We start from the raw sequence: 21552 nt of genomic DNA, 5'->3' as shown, positions 1-21552 counted from the left end.
GGACACTCACTTACCTACAAAACTTAACTTTAAATCAAATTTTTTTAGACATGTGAAATAAGGTTGTATAATTTTTCACCTTAATGTGTGTGTGTTATTTTTAAAATTTACCTTGGGCCATTTATTCAGCTTTCTTAGACTAATTTTGTGCAGATTTTGGTTATTTCAAATCATAGATGTAAATAACTTCTAATCAGAATTACCATAATCGGTTGAAGTAGCATGTGGATGATCACCCTCTTAAGTTTTGTAAAGATATCAATTAATATCATACAAATCAAGCAAGCAAGCCATCACTTAAAAACAAAATTTTATAGGTGAGAAAACCTCACTACATCCCAGAAAAAGTGGGTAAATAAATGAAAAATTAAACAGCTTGCTCTTCAAAATAGCTGCCAAAATTGCTAGGATATCTAATATGTTAACCACTTTGTCTCTGATATCTACAATAAATATTCAGAGATATCTTACTACTAACTATCTTGTCTTCTTGGCTTTAGACAACTTCTTCTTTCTTTTCTTCAAAGCCTTGGGCACTTTATTCTTTCGACCCTCTCTCTTCTCTTCTTTCACCTTCTTTTTGTGCTCTTTTCTAGCAGCTTTCTTATCAGCAGGAGTTTGTGACTCAGTTTCCGATGAATGCCCTTCAGAATCTGTCGAGTCTTCTTCGTCTTCATCACTACTAGCCTCGGATTCAGTCTCCGCGGAATTTCCTACAAGGTTTGCTTCATTTTCCTGTGGCTGATCCCCAGATAGAGCCGGTTGTTCCTTAGAAAGAGCCTGCTTTAGTCCGGTGATAGTCTGATAGTACATATCGCCCGTGTCCTGACCACTAGTCAGCCGAATCACATCCTCCTCAACATTTTTCACATGATCCAATGTCTTTGGAATGTATGACTGAGAAAAGTACCAACATAAAATATTAACCACCCAACATTAGCTTAAAAACTATTATCTTTGTAAGATATTATTGATACCACAAAGATTTTTATAGCTTGTCAAATATGGTACCTGCACAAATACAGAATCTGCAATTTCTTGCTCTGCAGTTACATCCCCTCTCGACATGATTCTTTGTTGCAGCTGATGTAAAACAAAAGAAGTCAGGATTTTCCCAGGATTCTTTCGAAAATAAAAATAAGATTTGAATGCAGATAAGGTAATACCTCTTCAAGGTAACTTTCTACACCATCATCAGCAATACATGGATCGACTATAAAATCAAATAGTTCTCTGATTGTCATAACGGCCACACCATGTTTTTTGAAAAAATCCTGCATTTCACCGAATGTTTTATAAGGTTTTGATGCTGACTTTTAATTGAAAAAAGTAGATATTTATCAGCTTTAATGTTGTCTGGATAACTTACAGAAACATGAACACAATCTTCACGTAGGAAATCAAGGGCATGAGGATGGTCCAAATCAACAGATTGAGAAACATCAATTATATACAAGTGACCCTGAAAAACAAAAGAGAAGACTACTTGTGAATAAAGATGCAGAGAATAACATGTATACCGTATCACCAAGTCATATAACAAATATAGCTTACCTCATAATACAGTATGTTGTATTCACTAAGATCTCCATGCACCAGTTTGCACTTTTGATATAATGTCCTCATAGCAATTATTATCTGTTAACAATTCACAAAGACATTATTCAAAATAAATGAAAGAAAAACCATCACATCCCAGTGACCCCACGGACATAAAACAACTTTTAGAGCATGCCTTCAGCAGAGCAGGCTATGGCATGCATAGGTTTTTGTTCCTATTTGCAAAAATAAAAAAAAAATAAAAAAACTAAATTCAATAATTAAAACACACCTCCATATAACTTTCACGAAGCTTGTCCTGTGATAAATTAGCATCCTTAAGACGAGGTGCAGCCCAACCTGATTTTCCTATAAGAATACCAAAAGTATTTCAAGTGTCAAACACTACAAAACCATATATAAGAAGAGAGAATATTAATTAATTTAAACATTCATCAAGATATAATAATAAGAAAGGCAACGAATACCTATGAATTCCATCACCAAAACATGAAGTCTCAAAAGTATTGGAGTTGGGCACCGTATTCCTGCAGCCTTTAGCCTACACATAATAGGAGTTATATATCCTTATTAAATGACATCAACTAAAATTAATAATAAGCAAGCACGCTCATCTATGGAAATTTCCTATCTAGAGGCAAGCAGAAAAAGAGACTTAGGTTGCCATTAATTTCCCAATCTACAGGTTGGTTGAAGACAAAATTGACAATTAATAAAAAATCTCCTTTGAAATGGGGTATAACTAACAAAATTAGAATAAATTTCCATGCACAAGTGCCTCTAGTAGCCCACTATTCACTTGAATTATACCTCAATTAAAGAATCAATAATTTTTCTGTGGTACTAGAAGTTCTGTGTGCACATTCATTTAAATATTGCTTACCTAACAAGACACTGAATACTGATACACTGTTATATAAATATAAATACAGAGGTTCTCTGTAACTGAAATTATTGCTTACCTAATAAGATTCCTCATCTCTTTCTCAGCCCAAGTCTTGACCATTTTCCTAGGATTGTGCCTGCAGTATCCATGTCTGAAGCGATAGTCCCCTTGTACATATCTATCTCTGTCCCTGAAATTGAAAAGGAGAGAACAAGATAAATACAATATCAGGCTTAAACAAAGAAAAATTCTCTGGATAAAAGAACTGACATGCTGCTTTTACTTAGAAAGTGAACTATAGTCAATTGCAAGAAAACTGAACATTTATCACAAAGTCTGCCAAAATTCTCTAGAACAAGTAGTCATACTCAATATAAGAGAAACATAGATATATTTTTCTTTTGCAGTTACCACATTAAAGAATTTACACAGATTCAAATACTTACTTAAATACCAAAACAGATGTTTTGTAAACTTTAATGGCGAGTTCCTGGCCTTCTGATTTGGTTGCGTGATAAACGTTTGCCTGCAGAAATAAACAGACAAGAGTTTAAACAAAAAGTAAAATACTCTCTATAATTACGGTAAGCTTAACACATATTCTTCAAACTACAGAAGGCAAGAATAGTGAAAGCTTACTTCTTTACCAGTCGAAATGCAGCCATTAATATCATGAAATACACCCCGGTTCAGCATTTTAAATAAAACCATCCGAGTTCTTGGGTCAATTGCCTAGAAACAATCATATTTGGTCATATTCCATATAAGGAGATAATCAAACGTGTGAAAAATTCCATTGAAATAACTAAACACAAAGAGATAAATAGTGATCAACAACATTAGCAAGTAGAACTAAACACACTCAGAATAAAAACAGAGTGAGAAAAAAGTAATGCACATTGATAAAAGGCAAGAATTTTCGCTCACCTGCTCAACAGTGGCACGATCAGCTTTCTCAGTAGTTTTTGTTCTACCAATTGCCATATCCCTAAAGCTTCCTCGAATTGCAGTGGTTACAGAATTCGACATGCCAACATTGATTCTCCCTTCCCACTCCTGTAATCCAAACCAAAACCCTACTGAATTTCATCCAATTCAAACAAATTAATGAAATTTACGTCTCAAAACGAATTTAACTACACACCATACCTCCAAAGGCGAAGCTCGGATATGATTAGAGAACTTCTGGTTACGATTATTGAGAGGTTGAAGAGTGGAAGAATTAGGTCGTGAATGAAGCCCTCCATGAGCATTAGGCCGCCTCGAATTAAGCGTAAAACCCCCTTCTACTCCATCGTAATCATCCTTGGAATCCAAGTAGTCCAAAGCTTCTCCGATTTCAGAGTCTGAAGACCAAGAAAGCTCACCTTCATCATCTTCAACCTCTTCTTCAACAACTTTCACAGCTCCATTCACTACTATCGGCTCACCAGTCTCTATTTTTTCCTCCACCATAGCCATTTAGCTCTCAACGAAGCTGAACCACGACAGCGCAGATGATTATGGCCGAACGAATTCGGAAGAAAACGCCGTCGTAAGAGCCGAGCTCAGGCGAACTGAGGCCGAGAGAGAGAGAGAGAGAACAGTGTCCGTTGTGTTGTTTGGCGGCTGAGTCTGTTAATGGAAAAGAGGAGGAGGGTTTTTATAGTTGGTCCTTTTATTTAATGTTTTAGCAATTAAGTCCCTAAGTTTCTATAATATCCTTTTACTTTGGGGTGCTGATTTTAAATTTTCGGGTTCCGAAGTATAGGATTAGGGGTAAGTTGAAAAATACAATTTTTATTAATCAATTAATCAAATTTATCTCTAATCTTATATAAATGAAACATAACTTTTTTTATATCTATTGTAACCAAAATACCCTAACATAAGAGAATTACATGGAGAGTATCTTGAAGTTACAAGGGCAAAATTGGTACAATATTTAAAAAAATAGGTAAAAATGATAGACTTTAAAAAAGAAGGTAAAAATAAAAAAGCACAACATAAAAAAGGTATAGAGTGTAATTTCCTTTAAGATTAGTATACCAAATTCCTGATTGGGTTTTCGAGTTTTGGGTGCGAGTGGGTCGGGTGTGGATTGGACCGGGTCTAGGTGAGTTTTGACTGAATTCGGATTGGGCTGGCCTTTTTTCCTTTTGAAAATATAATTTTTTATGCATTTTTTCATAACAAAAGAAAAGAAAATAAATGAAGGAAGAAGATATATCATTTTTCAAAAATAGGATTTTTTTTTTTAAGTTTATATTTTTAGGGCTAAATAGAAAATATATAAAAAAAAATTAAAAATAATATACATTCGAGTTTCGGGCAGGTTTAGCTGTAACCTAGTTTTTTCAGGTGTTAAATTAATGAAACCCGAACCCGACTTATAATTTTGAAACCCATTTTTTTTTTTCTAAAACTTCCGTAAGTATTTGGCCATTAAATATTTAGTTATTGTCTACGTGTCATTTTTTATTAGTATATTTAGAATAATTTCTAAATAGAAAATAAGAATTTAATGATATGAAAACACAAATTATTAAAAAAATTAGAAAAATAAAAAAAAGAGTGTCTATATATTTGGTACCCTGTATTTTTAATAATGCTTATTTAGTACCTTGTATTTTAAAATCATATATATATTTGGTACTTTAAATTCAAATTTTTTTGATAAAATTTTATCAATACATTTAACAGTCTAAAATTTTATGAATTTTGAAATCAAATTTAATTATTTGATTACATATAATTGAGGAATGTTTGGTTAAATTGATAAAATTGTATCGATTAAATTTTACTTTAGGGTGCTAAATATTTATACAATTTAAACATATAAGGTACTAATTAAATATTATTGAAACCAAATATATTTTTCATGAAAACACAAGGTAGTAAATGAGTGTATTCTAGGGGTGAGCATAAAATCCAAAAAATCGAAAAAATCGTTCAAACTGATTTACCGAACACCATTGGAATCGAAACTGACAAAACCGAAAACCAAAAAAACCGCTAATGGTTAAAAGCGCCATTGAACGGTCGATTTTTTTTGGATAATAAATCGACCGTTATACATATATATTAATTTATTAATTTTTTTTTACATGTATTATAATTACTAATAATATATTATTGTTACAACTACAAACATACAAATTAATTGTTAAAAAACTAATTATCTTATTCTTTTAACTTTAATATTAATATTAATGAATTTATAGAATAAATTGGATCATTTTTTTTTTCTAAAAAAAGTTTAGTTTAGGCATTTAAACTGATCAGACCGAGGTTCAATACGGTCGGTCGGTTTTCGAATTGCAGCAATCCAAATCGAAAATCGAATTTTAAATTTTTATATAAAAAAAACGACCAAACCAAGTGATGCTCAGCAGTGTATTCCCAATAAAAAATAAAACAAGAAAGTTAAAAGATTGAGAAAGAAAGAATGAGAGAAAATAATTTTGGTTTCACAATCACAAATCTCCTTTTCTTCTCCCGGGTGTAGAGCGCGCCATAAATAATATATTCACAAAATTTCGACAACAGAAAAGAACGGAACTGAACCTCAAGGCTCAAGCTGCAATGGAGTCTGCTAACAATGCCCTAATTTCTACATCCATTCTTTCCCTTCTCTTTCCTCTTCTTCTTCTTCTTCCATCTTCCTCTTCTTCCACTGTTCCACCACCCAATCAACATTCTTTAGGTAATCTCTCTTCTCTCTCACCTCTCACTATGTCGCTTGCCTACATTCTTTACTTGCAACATCAATGAGAACTATGTGAATTTATCTTTTTCTTCTGTTTGGTTGCCTTGGAAATTGGAAAAAGTTTACTTTTTTTTTTAATCTGGCTGGTAAAAGCTCATATTTTGTCTTCATAAACATGTGAAACAGTTGCCCCCTTTGGGTTCTTTGATAGTTATTGTATCCAATTTATTGAAATATATGTATATGTAGGTACTTCTACTTTTTGTGCAAGAACTGTTTAACAAGTAAATTAAGGGCTATACATTGTAATGTATTTGGTTTACTAATCTATTAAGTAGTGCTCAAAAAAAATGCAATTAATTATCTTCAAAGTGAACTTTATGGGGTGCCTTTTCTTTATTGGGAGAGAATGTGATCAAAGTTGAAGATCCAAAGTAAACTTTCTTTTATGAATTTTGCTTGATGATGAATCAGAGTGGGATTTTATGTTATATCATTGCAGACTGCTATCATTAGAGTTTTTTATAACTTTGATTTTGCAGTTGTTGCTCCATTTGCCATGTTGCAATTATCTCATGGCATACCAGTGAAATACTTGCACAGTTCCAAGCCTGGCACTTCCATGGTCTGTGAAAGGGTTCATGTTTATGGATTTTCGAGGATTAAAAATCTTAGAAAGTTTGCTCATTCAGTTATGTTGAGTGTATCCGCGAAAGATTCAAGTGTTTTGCCAAAGGCTGAGGTTTGCTTCCATAGGTGAGTTGTTACTTTCTATAGCCATTTTTTTTTTCAACTTTATGGCATTGTTGGTATATTCTGTTGGTGTCTCATCATTTTGGTAACAGCTTGTGTTTTAAAGAACTCGGGGAATCTATCTTTCGATCTGCAGGAACATATCTCTGGAGATAGGAATGTGCCCCAATAGCCGATGGGAGAAAATTTCTAATGGTTCATGGGCTCGTTCCATGTCGCCTTTTGGATACAAGGTGTTAGATATTCGGACTACTAATTTATCTTTAGAAGGTTTTGTAGTATCTATTGAAGAAGGTAGACTGCCTAACTTACAGTCAGATGGTTTTCCCATTCAGTAAAATTTTTGCATTACTAAGTAGTTCAAATGCTTTGCTCTCTTTTAATCACACATTTTCTCTGTTCTTTTTCAGCAGGATTTTTCCTTAGTCGTGTAATATATTTGATCTTGGGTATTATCCTCATGAGTTTGGCTCCCAATCTGAGCAACTCGTTAGCATTTTACTATGTCAGTACAATAACAACTGGTGCCGTCCTTGTAATATTGATTTGCTTTTTTCAGGTACTGCATTTCTTTCTCTTGTGCTATTTCTAACCTGTTTATGTAGGCTTTATTATTTATCTAAGGATTCATTTCTTCGCTCGTAGTCATTGACATAGAAATGAGTAATGGATTTCTTGCCTAATTCACTTTGTTGTGATGCTTAACTCTAGTATGTACTTCAGAATCTTGTTCACCAGACACACTCATACTTTATTGATAAGTATTTCTTGTTATGTTTGTGTGACCTATTATTATTATTATGCATGTGGTCTTTAATCATGTTTGTTTTGTTACCATATCAATCAACATTAGAAATAAGTGACTGGTATGGTTAAGTTTCTTAGATGGATTCTATATTCTCAAGTTAAACATGAAGTTAAAATTCTATCCACTTGTAAGTTGCATCTAATATATGGTTAATAATTATGTTGTAATTTCATGTTTGAGCTATACAATGTGCCATTCCCTTCTAGATACATTTGTTTTGCCACAATTTCGGCAAGGCATCTTTTCGAATGAGAATGAATTATCTACTGCATTCATTTTTTTGAAAAATAACTGAGTTTTGTTTGGCAATTTTTTTTGATGTAATTTGACTCTTTGTTTTGGTTTCATTAACAGGGACTGAAAAAGACAACAAATCTTTATCCAACTCATCCAAAGACTTCATTGTTAATTTATTCATCTGCTGTAGGTATCAGCTCTTAATCCTTATTCCCTTTAGCTTACACAAGCATGATACATTTACGTCTCAATTCTCAGGTCGGTTATGTGTCATTTCTCTTATACCAATTTCCTCAATTTTGGCATTCAATACTTATGGAGATTGGAATTGATGAGGAAATATTCTATGCTGTAAGTAATTTTTGGCTATTAGAACTGCATTGTTTCTCTGCTCTGAAAGTCTAAAATAAATTTTACGGCAAGCTATTCTATCAATGCTTAGCCTTTTCACTCATAGAGAAGACTGCCTGTAAAGCAGCTTATTTCTTTTTAAATTCTCTTGGAAATATGTCATAGATGGCTATAGTGCTAAGCTAAATGCTTCTCTGATAATCAATGGTGTCAGTTGGTATTATTTCTGTTGGTTCTCAATTTTCTTGCTGGCGCATGGTTGGGCTTTTGGGCTGTTCGCAAGTGTATCCTAACAAAAGATGGATCAATTGATTTAAGCACATCCCACTTTGTTGAATGGTTCATCAGAATCCTCTCTGCGGTTTTAATTCTTCAGGTTCTTACCCTTGAACAATATTCTTAATGTTTCTATGTTAATTAATTATAAATAAGTGACTGCATAGATGAGGGGTGCTTTGTAATTTCCAGAGTTCTGTGGATACCATAGTGGCATTGGAAGCTTTAGTATTTGGAATATTGATCTCTTCACTTTCTAGAAGAATCTTTAGATCGAGAATCCTGCGTCGTATCCATAGGTAAGGCTGTTTGTTTCCCATATTGAAATATTTTTGGTTTGGATAAATTAGTCATGAATGATATGGATATCCTCCTTTTAATACCTTTTCAGAAATTTAACAAAATTAGCTCACAGAAGGCACAGAAAGTCACGTCTGTCTGAGCTTTCCTCTTCTGAAGATTCTCTTGATAAATACAATTACAATATCCGAAGCAGTGAAGACTTCAATTTCCAAACAGGGCATCGATCAAAGGGTTACTCTATTGCTCCAAGCAGTTCTGATCATGGTTTGCTTCTGCTGATTCTATACACCACTTAATAAAAGACACCATGGACCAACCTAAAATGCTCTGTTTTATGAACCTGTTTATGTTTCAGGTTTTAGCAACAATACCTCCAGTCAGCTATACTTGTCTAGTTTTCATACCACACCTGAAAGGAGAAGATTCTCAAAGCCTGATTGGGAAGAGTTCACCAAAGAATCCACCGAGAAAGCCCTCGAAGAGCTTGTTTCTTCACCTGGTTTTGGGAAATGGCTTTCCAAAAGTGCAGACAGAATTAGCGTTACTCCACCTAGCGGTAGAAGACCTGAACAAAAGGGCAAGTGGTTTCAATTCTCTTAACCATGGTCTTAATCAGTTACTAGGTGAATCATGATTGGCAAGCATAGTATGAGATGGAGAAGAGAAGATGGCTTTGGTATATGCACATTGAAGGAGGCTAAGTACAATGCTGTCAATGCAGCCATCGACTTCTAAATGAGATTGCACGGTTTCTTTACTTGTCGGCTTTGGCTGCACTGCATCCCGGAAAAAGACCATGTAAGAGAAAACAAGATTGAGCTGTGAAGCTGTGAAGTGTGCTACAGATTGGAGTTGGACCCCTGTATTTTGTAATTATATTTAAGATTGACTTTACTTTTTAGAATATGATACTTCAAACATGTAATGTAACAGCTTCAGATTTGTAAATTGTAACAAAATTAGCCCTTCTGAATTCTGATGAATCCATTTCTATAAGTTACCATTATTTCTTAATATGTTTTTGAATTTTGACCATTAAAGATGGGAAACTTGGAGTCACAATACAATGAAAATATTTAAACATCTCATAATATTATTCAATGGGAGAAAAATGGTTTACTTTATGAAAATCAATAACACAAATTACCTAAAAAGTAGCTATAAAATAAAATAAACAAAATGTGTAAGAATAAGAAAATTAATTAATTAATTAAGGGGGTGGCAAAAAATCAGTACACTACGCTACACTAGTCCCCACACCACACACTTAATTATTACTAGTAACTAATAATATAAAAGTAGTAACAAATTACTAATAAATTTACAAAATAAAATCTGTAAATCCAACAATAGATCTAAGCTCATCCCAGTCAGCACGTGTGAAAATCTGATCGTTGAATTCATGTTGATCATCTTGGTATGATGAAAATAGGCTTGATGAGATCAAGGAATCCATATTATGATCATCATAAGAAGTTACATGCAACTCATGATGTTGATCTTGAGTATCTTGATCTTGATGATGATGATTAATATTTTTATTATTATTGTTATTCATCTTGATATGATGAATGTGATTATTATTATTATTTATAACAGGCTTCATCTCCTCATTATAATTATTATGATCATAATCATAAATCACTGAAGAACTGAAATCAATTGTGTAATTATTATTATTGATCATCATGGCATTGTTGTTTTTAGAATCCATTAATGGCTGTTGATGAGTAGTGGTACGTACTTTACTTGATAATTCTCTCCAATCCGATGTGTACTTTCTATAAGACACATTTCTCTTGAATATCCTACATAAAGTCCATATTTCCTGCAAAAATTATATTTAATTAATTATTTAAAACCACTAATTAATAATATATCATATATATAATAAAACTAATTAATATATTAAAAAAATATAAAATCTAAAGCATGTGATATTCATCCTTTGTTTTGTAATAATATATTATAACATAATAAAGTACCATGGTAGCTTAATTAGTACAAAAAATTACTTTATAACCACTTGTAATTATTAGTAAATCACTATTTTATATAGTCTCACTTAATTAATTAAACCTATGAAACAAAGCATATATATATATTATATTAATAAAATAGGGAATTTGGGGTTATTATTATATTTGTTCCTAGGAAGACTTTTTTGACTAGAATATTAAATTTAATGGTAAAAATGCATCCATGCATAATAAAAACATGATAGTTATGATTCTATTATAATTTTTTTTATAAAACTTAATATTTTTACTAGCTGTAAATTAAAGTTTGCAAAACAAACATGGGGTAGTTCTCAAAATGGGGTTTTTATTTATTTTTATACATTTTGAAATTGGTGTACTAATTTTTTGAATATTATTGGATGCATTGGAAAATAAACTAAGTTTACACAACAAAGAAATCTAAAGACTATGATATATAAATATATATGTATACACTTACAGCTTCTAATAATTGGGGATCAGTAGTAGTAGTAGTGTTGTTGTTAGAATTATGAGGAAGACGAAACTCATGCATCATCCAATCAGTTTTGGTACCTTTACCAGCACTTCCTCGATAGTAAACCAAAGTTTTTTTAAGACCAATATGATTATTATTACGTACAATTGGCTTATCTATTCCAGTTGCTTTCCAAAATCCAGATCCAGTTACTCGATTTGGTCTTACACTATTCTTGTATTTTCTACCTCTTTTACAAAAAAAATACCACTCTTTATCTCCACCTGATGATGATCCTTCTACATATACACATATCATCATGTTAAAATACATAAATAATTGAAAAATAAAACTGTTTTAGTTCTAGGGAATTTTAAAGAAGAACTATATATGTAATGTAATGTAATAAAAAAAGGGTACAACTTACTTGGAAGATCCCAAGGATCATATTTGTAGATATCAATGGATTTGATGAGATCAATGGTGATTGGTTTATTATTAACCTTTCTCTTAAGATAAAATCCAACTAGTTCTTCATCTGTTGGATGAAATCTAAACCCTGGAAGAACATCATCATCATGATCATCATGATCCTTAATATGATTATTATTATTATTGCTACCCATATTATATATATTAATTAGTATATAATAATTCTTCTCTTAATAATATTATGATGAGGGAATCTAATTGTCTCATCTATATGTAATTGTAACACTTATACTATTCTCTCTTTTAAAGTTGTGTATGTATGTATATATATATATATATAAGTTGATGAGCAATACTATTACTTCATAATTAGAGTGGTTGGTTTGGTTAGTTGAATATATTTAACATGGTCAACGGTCATTAGTTTGACTAGGGCAAATTCAAAAGCCAAACAAAGTCACGACAATTCCTCATTATTATTAATTGTTAACCAAATAAGACCTTTCTATATACATTTAATATGATTAACAAGTTTGCCCAGAAAAAGAATTAATGAGTAGTAGTAAGTAATAGTATTAGTAGAGACTTTTTAATTCTCTTATTTTTTTCTCGACCATATTATGATTTATATGAGATATGCCAAAACTAAAGTCCATGTGGACTACTTTGTCTAACTATACTGAATATTTGGTGGATAAGATTTCATATTTGGATTTTTAATATTTGAGGAATTTTTAATTATTAATTCGTATATATTTTAAATGACATGATTTTTCATTTGAGGTGGTCATAAAATTAAAACATAAAAATGTTAATTATTCTTAAAAGTTTTGTTTCAGTATTGGAAAAAAAATGGGTTTTGCCTACTTATATATAAATATATTTTTTGGGTTCCTTTTGGTAAATACTGGATTATATTTTATAATATTATATTAAATTATATGGTATGTAATATTTTTATATAAAATTATATGTTGTATTAATTAATTTGATGAACACTTAATATATATAATATTTTTATATAAGATTATATGTTGTATTAATTATATGTTCTACATGCTCTTTAGTTTATTGTGATAGCGGATATTGCTGTTTAATGAATTATTTTTGTTCAAAAAAAATATATATATATAATATTTTAATATAAATTAAAATTTAATAATATTATATAAAAATATAATATATAATTTAATTTAATATAATATAATAGAGATTTGAGCCTTTTATTTTATAATTGGTATTTTAATAATGGACCAAGAAAGAAAAAGTTGAGTATATTTAGTCGTACAAATTATTAAAATGTTTTACGATGACATATTCTAGATTTTTTAAAAAATATAATTCTATAATTATATCCTTTTCACATATAATATATAGATCATATGTAACTCTTTGTATGTATTTTTTTTCCTGAAACGAAACCTTTGTATGTATTAAATGTTAGCTAAAAGTATTTAATCATGCCAAATTAATAATAGCTTTACTTAGTCAAAAAGCCAACCATCTATATATATAATACATCTATTCTATATAAAGTGTGCCTATGTAACTGAAATTCTTGGTTTTTGAGAAATTTATGGGTGACTTTTAATTTTTATTTAATAAAATAATAAAATATTATTTATATATAATAAAATAATAATAAAACAAATCCCATTAATATTTGAACTGATATTTGGGTCACTTTTAATTTTTATTTAATAAAATAATAAAATATTATTTATATATAATAAAATAATAATAAAACAAATTCCATTAATATTTGAACTGATATTTGATGCTAAATATTCGAGAATCACAACACATTTAAAAAAAAAAAAAACAACCCGAGATTTGATACTCTGAGACTCTCAATTAAAAAAAAAAAGTAATATGCTCATCAAATTTGTATTTATTTTTAAACATGGTGAAAAAATGAATTATCTTTCATATTATTCAACAGAGTAAAACAAGTTTTATATTGGTTTACTATTCAACAACCTTGTCAAGAATTCTTGTAAGTTGTAACCACAAAATTGTCAAGTCAAACCAACACTTTCATTGCAATATTCACAGACTAACTACAAAATTATTTCATAGCATTTACAGAACCGCACACCCCCAATCATCTTTAATATAGACGCATCAGAAGCCAGATCATTAACCTAAATTGGTTAGTTCTATTATGTTTTGGAACAAATCGTCTATAATTAAAAAACCCATCATACTTGTATCTTGAAACATTCTTCAGGAACCAAAATTTTAAAACACAATTGTTACCTCCTTAAGGTCAACCCACTCCCAAGTCTCATTTGCTGTATTTATATCATAGACCAAAGCATGCCGGCCCTGTAAATAATAAGAAAATCAAACGTGGTTTAAATCTCAAGGCAATAGAGCCTTTTCCGTTAAATCTCAAAGATACATAAATATACAAGATAAAAAAGCCAATCTAAGAAGTGGGTGCCACGTTAAAGCTAAGGAAACATTAAGCAACTGTTAGGCTTGTTTTACAATTTATGGTGTTTTAAAAGAACATATCGAAACAGAAACACATAAAAAAACCTCCACATCATTTAATTTTTTTTAAGGTAGTGTTCAACTAGGAGATCTAACGAGTTTCGCCCCTTCGCTAATGACTTCTAAGAGTTCAAATTCCAGTATTGTATAAATCTTCAATTTGTTCTATTTCTTATATTAAATGAAATTTTGCTACTTTTTTTTTTTAATTTACAACTTTATTATTTATATATTATTAGGGACATTCATGGAAATTAGGGTTTCTTTGAAATATACAATTAATGAGCATTACTTTTTGATCATAGTGTGTTTTCCATGGCTGAAAACCTCAATAATCTCTATCATTTGATATCAAATAAAATAAAATTATCATGATGTATACATTATGGTTATTTAATGAGTAATTAGTGTGTTGAAATTGTCAAATTTGATATTTAGAATTGTTTATAATTGAATTGTTTCTTTGTCAAAATTAATATTAAGTATATTTATATGTTTATAAGTTTATCTATTTTCTCTTAGATCAATTATGCTCATATAGCAATAGAATCATACTCATATAGACATGTTATTTTTATTTTGTAATTTAGATCTTCTTAGTTATTATTTAGTTCACTTAAACCTTTTCCGATTATGCTAACTGAAGTTTTGTTTCTTTTAGGTACTTCATTACAAAGATCTGTATTACATGTATTGTTTATTTTTTATTATGAGGAGGTGGATTTTTTTATTGGGAAACATATAGCGTGACAAATTATTGTTCATATATTTAAAAATTCTTTTTGATTAATGAGATTGATATATATAAATGTGTATATTGAATTCTTTATTCAAATAATTATTTTTTATTTTTACGTGATTATTTATTGTTCTTTATTCAAATAATCTCACCTAATAACTAATAATGTTTTTTCTTTAATTTTTATTGTATCACTTTCAAATAACATAGAAAAAAACTAGCATAAAATTTAGTATACGTGCCTCGCACGTAGTTTTTGCTAGTATATATATATACACATATATATTTATTATTTGATATCGATCTCATACTCCTATTTTTCGGTACATTTTTTTTTTTCACTTTTCTAAAGTGGAACATTTATGTATGAAAACGAAATCAACAAGAAATAACTTATATATAAGAAAATTCTATAATATAGTAATGCACCTTTATCTATTTTGGTATTTTATAAAAATTATAAACTAACCAATATATACGTTTCAAGTAGGGGTGTTCATTGGATCACATCCAATGTTTTTAGGCCTATCCAGATCCGATCCAATCATATATTGGATGTTAGATTTTACCATCCGATCCGATCCAATTAATTTCGTCATCCAATCGATCCAACATCCATTGGATGTTGGATTGGATCGGTTTTATCCATTGGATGTATTTCATATATATTTTTGTTTAATTTGGGTTAATCTAATATTTTAGACCTAGTAATTTTTAGATCGGATCGGATCCATCCAATATTTTAGATCCAGTATGTATTGGATTGGACTGGATCCATCCAATCCAAGAAAAAAAAAAGTAAAACTTTAATGTTAATTTTCATATATACATATAAATTTGACGTATAACAATATAAAATCTAATTACTCATCCAAACTAAATGAAAATACTAATTAGTTCGATTGGATGTTGGATGTATTGGATTTTTAGACACCCCATCCACCATCCGATCCGATCCAATTGGATATTTAAAAATAACATCCAATCCGATCCGATCACAATTGGATATCCAATGTTTGGCGGTCGGTTGTAATTGGATCGGTCGGTTCTCATTGGATTGGATCGATTTATGCACACCCCTAGTTTCAAGTACACATATTAAGTTGAACTATATAAAATTGAAATTGAATACTATTAAATTGGACTTATATTTTTATTTGATTAATTGTCAAAAATTAAAAAAAAAAAGCGATTAACATTATTTAAATATGGATAAAAGATTAGGGGTATGAATCAAGTTGTTTCAATTACTTAATTGTTAATGCTATTTATTAATCTTCTTTCTTTAAGTGATGACATATTATAAAAATAACTTTAATTCTTTTCAAATCATTAAAGTCTTAAATTATATATCATTTATTGCATCTTTGAGATAGAATAACATATAATTTGTATTGAGTAATAATCTAAAAGATCACACAAGCTACGTGAATATTCTCGTTTCACATCAAAATTTATATTTGTTCAATTAGAGCATTTATAATATTCACTTTTCAAATTTTATATTAGGATCATAAATCATGTTAAAGGTAGCCAAGAACATGTATTAACACAAATATGAACAAATCACAAAGATCTAAAAAGCAAAACAAAAAAAAAAAAAAAAAAAACAAATCACATTAACAAATTGAAATAAAATCAATTAAATGTGAACTCGATCGGATCGCCACGCTCGCTTCCTAAGTCTTCTTCTTTTTGTTTTTAGGGTTCTCTTTCTGAATAATTGACTTAAAAATTCGAAACCCTCTTACAACAATCAATTTTTTACACTTTAAAATAGTAAAATTACAAAATTATCCTTCATCCCATACGGAACACCTCGCCGCGATCGACCACATATATAGCCTGGTCGCGACGACTGTGATAAGTCAAAATTCAACGTTTCTGTTAATGATCTCACCGCGACCATAAGGTATTCTCACTAGCAAAAATTAGTCGTGACTAGATAAGGGCTCGCCGCAACGAGCTTCAGGAATTTCAACTAAAATTTTCTTTGATTTTCAACTCGTCTCTCGTCTCTTCGATATTTGACAGATTTTGCACTTTAAATCTATGGGATTTTAAAATAAAAAAAAAACAAGCGTAAAGCGTCAGAAAAAGTAACTACAAAGAAAAAAAATAACTCTAAAAAATGATCTAAAATTTAGATTAAAAATAGCCTAACAGTATCTGAAATAATGTTTTAGTCAAATTTTTTCTTATAGTCATGTACGTTATACTTATTGAAGACATCCTGCAAAATTTTAAGAAATTTAAAAAATTTAACACACCGAAATAAGGTTCAAACTGTGTATTGTACGTGTGACTATTTTATTTTATACACGCGTGAAATATATTGTTTAAATATTGTTTCCTATATTATAAATTATTCTGAATTTTTCAAAATTTTATAAAATATCTTAAATAATTATAATGTGCATGGACATAAAAAAAATAGACTAATTTTTTTTTTTTTAAATGTCGAAACAAGTAAAGTATGCATCAATGTATCTATTTAAAAAAGTATTTATACATATTTATATATATTCAAAAAATATTAATTAATTAGTGTTCTAATAATATTATTGGTCATGAATGTCAAAACTATATTTATACGAAACATCAAAACTATATAATAATAGGAATATGACACCTAAAAATAATAAGAAGAAAATAAGAATACAATATATAATAGAGACTCATCAAACCCACATGCCTTTGACAATATATAATATTATACACTACTTAATTGTCTAGTAATCTATAATAATTATAGTATTCCACGTCATCATCACACACTACCCTACTCTTCAATCACGTGCCTTTGAAACTACTACTATTTATATAAGAGTAATTTAAGGTATGATTTCATGAGTTTAATTCTCAGTTATAAATAAATATGTAAGTTTAATTTTTAACGATAATAATACTTAAATTATAATTTTAGAACTTTTGTATTAAATTTTGAATAAATTACTATATGGCAATTCCTGATTGGTCAAAGAGACTATTTTTTTTTAAAAAAAATTAATTTAAATATACTAATAAAAAAATGACATGTGGATAATAACTTAACATTTAATTATCAGGTACCTACAGAGTTTTAAAAATATAACTTAATATTATAACTGGCAAAAATTAAATTTAAATATTTATTTGTAAATTTAGGTATTTATACCGTAAATTACTCTTTATATAATAAGTTTTAAATTGTTATTATTTTTAAAATAATTAATAAAAAATAAATAAATTATTGAGGGAATTACATACCCACAATAATAAGAATTAGTTTAATAGAAGTGTTATTCTCAACCTTCTATTACAATCTTTTGATTAACTTTATGTTCGAAAATACACATTAGAATATTTTTTTAAATTTTTTTTATGGTGTTCGTTATAGTTATAATTTCTGTAAATTTTTGAAAATTTTTAAAATCGCATAGTAAACTAAAATATTAAAAACTCTATTTTCGGTACTGTAAACTATTTAAAAAAAAATAATATTATAAAAGTTGACTGAATAATTTTAATTAATGCTCTGAAAAATTGTAATTAATACTCACCTTAATTCAATGTACTAGCTAGCTAGCTATGGCAAAACATGTGCATGTGATTCATTAGTTATAACGAATGAGTAACTCATTAGTTCTTAGGATTTTTCATTTTATAAGCATGGTTTTTGCTTTTATTTATGTGGATTTTTTATTATTATTATTATTTGGTGAATTGATTTGTAGCATTGTACGCATTGTTAGGTTTATTTGTTTTTTTTTATTTTATTTCAAATATAGTCACAAATTTTCTTGCAATTATAAGTATACACACTCTTCCAATCTAATTTACTTTATTAAAAGTCTTTATTTAGCTCTATTATAATGATCATGAGCAGGAGACCCACATAAAAGTGAGGGGCATTTGCCTCTAAATAAAAAAAGATATATATATTTTAATTAATTATAACATATATATTTATAATAAAATATAATATTTATAGACATAATATTAATGTTAGTATGATAATTAAACTAAAATGCATATATGATAAATGTTAAGAGTTCAAATTTCATAAAGAATATTTTTTTTAAGTTTTTACTTTTACTTCTATTTTACAAAATAAATAAATAAATAAAATTACTGTCCCTCATACTTTAAATCTTAAGTCATTCACTGATCATAAACAACTATAAATCATACAAATATTAATGATATATAAGAAGAAAAATTTAACAATCCATGCTTAAAATAAATTTATGATCTTTTAGTTTTTAGTATATCCATAAGGATTTAATACTCTAAAAGTCCTTAAATTCTAAAATACTCTCTTCATTCAAACTCTCTCTCTCTCTCTCTCTCTCTCTCTCTCTCTCTCTCTCTCTCTCTCTCTCTCTCTCTCTCTCTCTCTCTCTCTCTCTCTCTCTCACCAAACTAACCCATTGAATACATCGAGCACCTCATGATGAACCGATCATTAAAGAAAATTAAGAATGATCAAATGTCAGTATACAGAGAACAGTGGGTGTGAACCTATTTTATTAGAACCTCACTTGGTGATCATAGTATAAAAGTAGGGTTTATCATTTGGTTTTTTCTTTTGTAATTTGTATTTTTATAATTAATAGACATATGGCCAAAACATCAATAACTGTGTCGCTAATTATCATCATACATTTTTAGATTAAAAATCCAAATTTTGCTAATATATCGATACACGTCGATATCTAAATCGTGTTATGTTGCTATATATTCATTTGTTGCTAAATATGCATTTAATACTTATTTTATGTGGTTTATCAATAACATAGTCATTAAATGTCGCCAAATATTGTGAAAACATATCTGAGCAATAAAACAACCAAATGTCAACAACGTAGACATCAACATGTTGATAGATGTCGTTAAACAAGGCCAGCTAGTAGCAAATATATAAAAAAAATTAGCATTCTAACTTAATCATATCAATAACGTTGTCGACACACATCGCTAAATGTTGTTACAGCAGGTCCAAATAACTAATACAAGCAACTTAAAAATTAGTTCATAAGACTATAATACTAACAAAAATAATGAAAATACTAAAATAATGCTCAAACTCAGGCCTTCATGAAGCTCTGTTGTGGCCTTCACCGCCACAATTTGAACAATGGCAATATTCCACAACTTTATCACTATTAGATGGATATCGGTACTCCGTCTTCTTCCTGCATTGCTCTTCCTGGGATGACCTATGAGTTTCTTCTCCACTAGTACCCCGACTCTCATGTTTTACATGTGTTTTGGAAGCACCTAATTGTTCTCCTCACCGACAACATTAATTTTTGCATCGTACGTATTCTTTCACGTCTCTTTTGTGTAATAGGGGGAGCTAAGAGCATACATGCTCACATTCTAAGTAATTGCTGCAGCACATGCATGGGCATAAGGAATTTTCAACAATTGGAACATGCCGCATGTGCATATTTTCTCAACTAAGTTCACATCACCACCTCTCCGACCCTCAGAACCTCTACAAATGTTAAACAAATGTGCACCATTATGTTGGACACTTTTGAACCTACCATCCTTGTGCTGCGCTACCAAATTTTCCTCAAAAGTTATTGCCAAAAGGGTAGCGCACTTACTTGCCTTTTCAAGACGATCAGCGAACCAATTTTGTAGTGTGAACCTTATGAACTCAACTGGAGTACTTATTGGATAATTCTAGAATTCTTTTGTCACGTTGTTGAGGCTTTTAGTAGCGTTGCTTGTCATTATGTTGTACCTATCGTCTGGACAATAAGGACGAGCCTACTTTTCCAATCCTGTACTCTCAACATAAGCAGTAATGGCAGGGTCCATTCGTTGAAGTACTTGAAAATGTCTGTCACATTCCCTCTTTGACCATATGTAAGCAACCAACCATATTTGCATGTGACATACATCAGTCTTGAACTTGTGGGCAACATTCATAGTAATATGTTTATATCATGCACATTGGCAAGCTTTGAGGAAAATGACCTTGATTGTATGTTCAATGCTTTGATGCCTATCCGATACAAATACTAAGTTATTGACCTCCCAAATCGCTTCCCTTAAATTCTGCAAGAAATACTTCCAAGAGTCGTGATTCTCACTGTCAATAATTGCATAGGCAATCTGAAATAATTGATTGTTTGCATCTTATGCTACAACAACTAACATTGTGTTCCCATACTTTGTCTTCAAGAATGTTCTATCGATACTCACAAGAAGACAAAGCTTAAATCCCATCCCACAAGCATCCAGTGACCATAAACAATACTTGAACCTATCATCCTCAATGTCTATAATAATACCTTAATTCTTTTGTTGCAGCATGTACAGGTAACCAGGTAACTTCGTATAAGATTGTGCAATTTGTGCCGGTGTGCCCCTAACATATGTAAGTGCATTTTCCCTACACCTTCATCCCTTCTCATAACTAATTTTGATTCTATATTCATCAAGCATATCCCTCTGTATGTATTTTACCTTGTACTTAGTTCCATCTTATGTGTACTTTCCCTTAATAAGGTATCCAATAATCCATTGTACTACTTAACGGTTATCAACATGTCTAGAATCTAGGT

General features: G+C 29.9%; 3 protein-coding genes across 4 annotated transcripts; 1 reads left to right on the top strand and 2 right to left on the bottom strand.

Moving 5' to 3' along the window:
• Positions 1 to 228: 228 nt before the first annotated feature.
• LOC115709935 (uncharacterized) lies at positions 229 to 4112 on the bottom strand. Its single transcript, XM_030638200.2, has 12 exons — positions 3596 to 4112; positions 3374 to 3502; positions 3086 to 3178; positions 2893 to 2972; positions 2523 to 2636; positions 2028 to 2101; positions 1832 to 1908; positions 1555 to 1638; positions 1370 to 1462; positions 1167 to 1274; positions 1012 to 1083; positions 229 to 897 (listed from the first exon to the last, which is right to left on the bottom strand). Exons 1-12 carry the CDS (start codon positions 3905 to 3907, stop codon positions 478 to 480), a joined length of 1656 nt encoding a protein of 551 aa, XP_030494060.1. The 5' UTR covers positions 3908 to 4112; the 3' UTR covers positions 229 to 477.
• Positions 4113 to 5836: 1724 nt separating this feature from the next.
• LOC115708659 (uncharacterized) lies at positions 5837 to 9868 on the top strand. 2 transcript variants are annotated; one of them, XM_030636642.2, is made up of 10 exons: positions 5837 to 6131; positions 6677 to 6890; positions 7024 to 7181; positions 7298 to 7446; positions 8050 to 8118; positions 8191 to 8283; positions 8498 to 8659; positions 8752 to 8858; positions 8951 to 9126; positions 9218 to 9868. In XM_030636642.2, the coding sequence occupies exons 1-10, from the start codon at positions 6011 to 6013 to the stop codon at positions 9460 to 9462; spliced, it is 1494 nt and encodes a 497-aa protein (XP_030492502.2). In that variant the 5' UTR covers positions 5837 to 6010; the 3' UTR covers positions 9463 to 9868. The 2 variants fall into 2 exon arrangements, with proteins under 2 accessions (XP_030492502.2, XP_030492503.2); XM_030636643.2 differs by having other exon boundaries at positions 5838 to 6131; positions 7301 to 7446.
• A 176-nt stretch (positions 9869 to 10044) lies between these two features.
• On the bottom strand, positions 10045 to 12054 carry LOC115710269 (transcription factor JUNGBRUNNEN 1). The gene is made up of 3 exons (XM_030638630.2): positions 11747 to 12054; positions 11323 to 11618; positions 10045 to 10690 (listed from the first exon to the last, which is right to left on the bottom strand). The coding sequence occupies exons 1-3, from the start codon at positions 11943 to 11945 to the stop codon at positions 10184 to 10186; spliced, it is 1002 nt and encodes a 333-aa protein (XP_030494490.2). The 5' UTR covers positions 11946 to 12054; the 3' UTR covers positions 10045 to 10183.
• Between the last annotated feature and the right edge of the window lie 9498 nt (positions 12055 to 21552).

This window comes from Cannabis sativa, chromosome 3 (assembly GCF_029168945.1).
Source record: "Cannabis sativa cultivar Pink pepper isolate KNU-18-1 chromosome 3, ASM2916894v1, whole genome shotgun sequence".
Taxonomy (NCBI): domain Eukaryota; kingdom Viridiplantae; phylum Streptophyta; class Magnoliopsida; order Rosales; family Cannabaceae; genus Cannabis; species Cannabis sativa.
Note: the sequence above shows the minus strand (reverse complement) of the source record. Positions and strands in the feature narration are given on the sequence as shown.

What these genes read in the sequence shown, in the direction of transcription:
- LOC115709935 (XM_030638200.2), bottom strand. Translation starts at nt 3,907, where the DNA reads ATGGCTATGGTGGAGGAAAAAATAGAGACTGGTGAGCCGATAGTAGTG. An exon ending in ATCGTGCCACTGTTGAGCAG is followed by an intron (nt 3,179 to 3,373) that starts GTGAGCGAAAAT and finishes GATTGTTTCTAG; the next exon opens with GCAATTGACCCAAGAACTCG. An exon ending in TTCGTGAAAGTTATATGGAG is followed by an intron (nt 1,639 to 1,831) that starts GTGTGTTTTAAT and finishes AATTGTTAACAG; the next exon opens with ATAATAATTGCTATGAGGAC.
- LOC115708659 (XM_030636642.2), top strand. Translation starts at nt 6,011, where the DNA reads ATGGAGTCTGCTAACAATGCCCTAATTTCTACATCCATTCTTTCCCTT. An exon ending in ACCCAATCAACATTCTTTAG is followed by an intron (nt 6,132 to 6,676) that starts GTAATCTCTCTT and finishes TTGATTTTGCAG; the next exon opens with TTGTTGCTCCATTTGCCATG. An exon ending in TGTTAATTTATTCATCTGCT is followed by an intron (nt 8,119 to 8,190) that starts GTAGGTATCAGC and finishes CTCAATTCTCAG; the next exon opens with GTCGGTTATGTGTCATTTCT.
- LOC115710269 (XM_030638630.2), bottom strand. Translation starts at nt 11,945, where the DNA reads ATGGGTAGCAATAATAATAATAATCATATTAAGGATCATGATGATCAT. An exon ending in TGATCCTTGGGATCTTCCAA is followed by an intron (nt 11,619 to 11,746) that starts GTAAGTTGTACC and finishes GTGTATATGTAG; the next exon opens with AAGGATCATCATCAGGTGGA. An exon ending in ATCCCCAATTATTAGAAGCT is followed by an intron (nt 10,691 to 11,322) that starts GTAAGTGTATAC and finishes TAATTTTTGCAG; the next exon opens with GAAATATGGACTTTATGTAG.